Source organism: Belonocnema kinseyi, chromosome 4, assembly GCF_010883055.1.
Source record: "Belonocnema kinseyi isolate 2016_QV_RU_SX_M_011 chromosome 4, B_treatae_v1, whole genome shotgun sequence".
Lineage (NCBI taxonomy): Eukaryota > Metazoa > Arthropoda > Insecta > Hymenoptera > Cynipidae > Belonocnema > Belonocnema kinseyi.
The window spans coordinates 1,011,458-1,015,702 of record NC_046660.1 but is presented as its reverse complement, the minus strand read 5'-3'; the positions used below and the strand labels follow the sequence as shown (position 1 = coordinate 1,015,702).

General features: G+C 28.3%; 1 protein-coding gene across 1 annotated transcript in view; it reads right to left on the bottom strand.

The window, feature by feature from the left end:
- Positions 1 to 1,141: 1,141 nt before the first annotated feature.
- The window catches only part of LOC117171672 (L-allo-threonine aldolase), a 30,705-nt gene continuing 27,601 nt past the window's right edge, over positions 1,142 to 4,245 (bottom strand). Inside the window, exon 5 of the mRNA XM_033359185.1 lies at positions 1,142 to 2,049. Coding sequence (XP_033215076.1) covers positions 1,181 to 2,049 — 869 coding nt within the window. The 3' untranslated portion in view covers positions 1,142 to 1,180. The remainder of the gene's footprint in view (positions 2,050 to 4,245) is intronic.

Sequence of the window (4,245 nt, the reverse complement as noted above, 5' to 3'; positions counted from 1 at the left end):
GTTGAAAATTCAACTATTGGGTTCAACTGTTCAAAATTCAACTGTTTTGTATAAAATTCGTCTTTTTGGGTTGCAAAATTCAATAATTTCTTTAACAAAATTTTCCTCCTTGAAATTTAAAACCTTAAATTCAAAATTCGTTTCTTTTAGTAGAAATTTCACATTTTGTATTTGAAAATTAATCTGTTTTGGCGAAAGATTCAACTATTTTCTTAATCATTCAGTTTTCGAGTTGATTCATCATTTTATTTAAAACTCAGTTTTTTTTTGCTGGAAAAATGGTCTTTTTGAGTTGAAAATTCAACTGTTTTGTATAAAATTCGCCTGTTTGGCTTGAAAATCCAATAACTTGTTTCAAACTTTGTTTTCCTTGTTGAAATTTCAACTCTTTTATTCAAAATTCGTTTCTTTTAGTATAATTTTAAACTTTTGTGGTTAAAAGTTAGTCTGTTTTTACTAAGGGTTTAACTATTTTCTTAAAAATTGATTTTCCGGGTTGAAGATTCATCATTTTATTAAAAAATTCATCTCAATGGTTGAAAATTTAATAATTTGGCATTTTTTGGCAGAAAATTGGTCTTTTTGAGTTGAAAATTACACTATTGAGTTGAAAATGAAATTGATTATTTAAAATTGATATTTTCGAGTTGAGAATTCAACTGTTTTCCTAAAAATTCATATTTTGGGACTAAAAAGTCCATTATTTTGTAGAAAATTCGTCTTTTTTAATTAAAAATTCAACAATTTAGTTAAAATTTAATCTTTTTTTTTGACGAAGTTGAAAATTCAACTGTTTTATACAAAATTCGTTTCTTTCAGTGGAAAAGTTTCACTTCTTTAATAAAAAATTAAGCTGTTTTGGCTGAAGATTAAACGATTGTCTTTCAAATTCATTTTCCGAGCTGAAGATTCATCGTTTCAATTAAAAATTCATCTCTGAAATGGAAAATTAAATTCTTTAGTGAAAAATTAATATCTTTTAAATTATTAAAAAAAATGAAAAGTTAACCTTTCCATTATTTGATCAAGAGAGGATTAGGAAAAAGGCTGTGAAAAAATAAAAATGAATTTCGATAATTTAAAGTCTAAAGAATAATATTTTAAATAAACATTCGAGTTCATGATTAATACTTTTAAAATATTGGGTCAGAAAACTGGAAATTCTGGTCAGAAAATAAAGTCACTCCAGTTGTTTCACAACATAGGAAAATTTCCTAATAGCAGCATCAACTAATTCATCATTGATTTCATAATATGTGACAAATCTCGCTGAGGTTGGTGTCAAAGCCAAGCCTCGAACAATGATTTTATCATCAGGATCATCACTCTCAACACTCTTTAGTCTCTGCACAAAATCTGCAGAAGTTACTTTCTCCGAAGAAATGTTTACGAAAATCATATTTGTCTGCACCTCATTTAAATCAACACTAAAAGCCTTCGATCCCAGATCGTTGATCGCTTTGGCTAACTTGGCGGCTCTTCTATGATCTTCCTTCAACAACGGTACCATTTCTTCCAAAGACACCAAACCAGATCCAGCAAGAACTCCAACTTGCCTCATCCCACCGCCCAAAACTTTTCTTCCTCTTCTGGCTTTCTCGATAAACGACTTTGATCCGCAAAGAAGAGATCCTGCTGGTGATCCTAAGCCTTTACTCAGACAGAAAGTCACCGAGTCGAATTCGGAAACAATTTCCGCAACAGGTACATCGGAACCTACAGACGCGTTCCATAATCTGGCTCCATCCATGTGTAATTTGAGGGAGTGTTTCCTAGTTATTTTAGCGAGATCCTGGATCCAAGTTTGTGGGACAATCTTCCCGTTGAAAGTGTTTTCAACAATGACTAATTTTGAAATCGGTTCGTGCTGTCGATCTCCTTTAATTTTTAATTCCAGTTTTTTAAGATCAAAAGTTCCATCCCGATTGTTGGCCAATGGACAAAGTGTCACTCCGGCTATTTGAGCTGCACCTCCTTGTTCATGCAACATTGTGTGTGATTCTTCCCCACAATAAGCTTCGCTTCCTCGAACATCACAATGATTCATAACTGGAAGCAAAATTGATAGAGGAATTATTGAATCGGCAATTTAAATTTTTGGTTCATATTTGGGTAGAAATTAAATCTTTTCGGTTGGAAATTCTACTATTTAGTTGAAAACTTACGTTTTTTTGTCTAAAACTGGTCTTGCGGCTTGCAATTAAATTCATGTGGCAATTTATTGCAGCTTCTGCCTTTTTTCAAAAAATTAATTTGACATTTCGAATGATATTTTTATAATTTAAACTTTACACAGACGGTCTACTGAGCAGTCTGGCCGTTTTTTAACTTCTAAATTATATCCCTAACCTCATTGACCCAGACTTAGTCAATTGCATTTTCAACCGCATCGTGTTCTACATCGCAGTTGTGGTGCCCTATTCGCTGCGGACTTGACCTTGAGCCAATACCGGATATGACTGCTGGCGCTCGGAGCGGCAGCAAACGAATATTCTCGTTAGATAGAAATTCAAATAATGGGTACACTTTGATATTACTTTAGAATACTTTTATAAACATATACATTTATAAATAAAAAAAGCGAAAGTAGATATTTGATATTTCAAAAGTTCTAGTCCAGAAAAAAAATTTTAAATAGGCACACGGCAATTATAAGTTTTCAAATGCACATAAATTCTTTAAGCCTATGTAAACATAACCTCAATATCATTATTTACATTGAGAGCTCATTATGAATATTATAATAAAAACTGGATTTGAGACAATAAAGCATGGGGTTGAGTTTTACAAAGAAACTATTTTAAAAAATGAAAGGCTTTGTCTATGATACATGTTATTGGAGTAGAGGAAATCCGTATAAACGGTATTAGTGAAAGAATTCAAGTCAGTGTCATTCGTAAGACAAATCTAGAGTAGAGTTCTTAAATTCCCGAGAATTTAAATTCAGATTATATAACCGAGAATAGGACAGAATGTAGGAGAATTTAAAAGAATTTAAGAGAATTTAAGAATTTATTATTTTTAACAGTAGTGTTATTGTTCAGGTTATCTCAGCGGTTGAATATTTATTATTTTCTAGTTCAGACATATTCAGGAATTACAGTGTTTCATATACGTAAAAATGTTCAAATGTATTAATTTATTTCCAAAAAAAAAGTTGTTTCTACTTTAAAAGATAACTCTTTAACAAAATACTGGAATTTTTAACATAATAGTTGAATATTCAACCTAAAATGACAAATTGTCGACAAAAAAGTGTTATAGTTTATATTTTAATAAAAAAAGAATGAAATTTATGCAATAAAAGAAAAGAATTTTAAAACCAAAAAGACGAATTTCCAACAAAAAAAGATTTTTCACTCAAAAAAAAATAAGTAAAAGTTTATCTAAATTATTGAACTTTCAAGCCAAAGGACAAATATTCTTTACAAAAATGAAATTTTTAAACAAAAATGTCACTTCAACAAAAAATTAATTTTCCACGAAACTGATGCATTTTTACGCAAAAAAAAATTAAGAACGATTTTGAACCAAAAAGTTGCATTTTCATATAAAAATGACATTTTTTCTATAACAGATGAAGTTTTAAATCAAAAAAATACATTTTCAAACAAATAGTTGAATTTTCTGTTGAAAAAGATTTTAGTCGAGTTTTCACGATCAAACTATGAATTTTTTAACAAGAAATAATTTTCTACCAAAAAAATTCAATTTTCAATCTAAAAAGACGAATTTTTAACCAAAAACGATGACTTTTTAACAAAATCTTTGAATTCTCTAACAAATAGTTCCATTTTTATAAAAAAAATATGAAATTTATCTTAAAGCAGAAGAATTTTTTATTACAAAAAAAAATGATTGAAAATTTGTTTTTTTTTTTCTTTGAAAAAAGGAGTTTTTTGCCGTAAATTTAAGTATTTTGTTAAATTTTTTTTTAGTTGAAATTTTTTATTCTTTTTAACTAAAAGTGTAACTATTGTTCCAGTTGAATATTCCATAATTTTAGTTAAAAATTTATCTCTTTGGTTGAACAATTATTTGTTTACTAAAAATTTATTTATTCAATTTTTGATTATAAAATGATGATATTTTTTAGTTCAAAATTCATTTTTTTTGTTTGTTGAAAATAGATTTCTTTTAACGTAAAACGTAATTATTTCAGTTTTGGTTGACAATTTATCTTTTTCTAGTAAAAATTAATTTTTGTTGTTTTTGATTGTTTTAGTTGAAAAATCATCTTTTTTG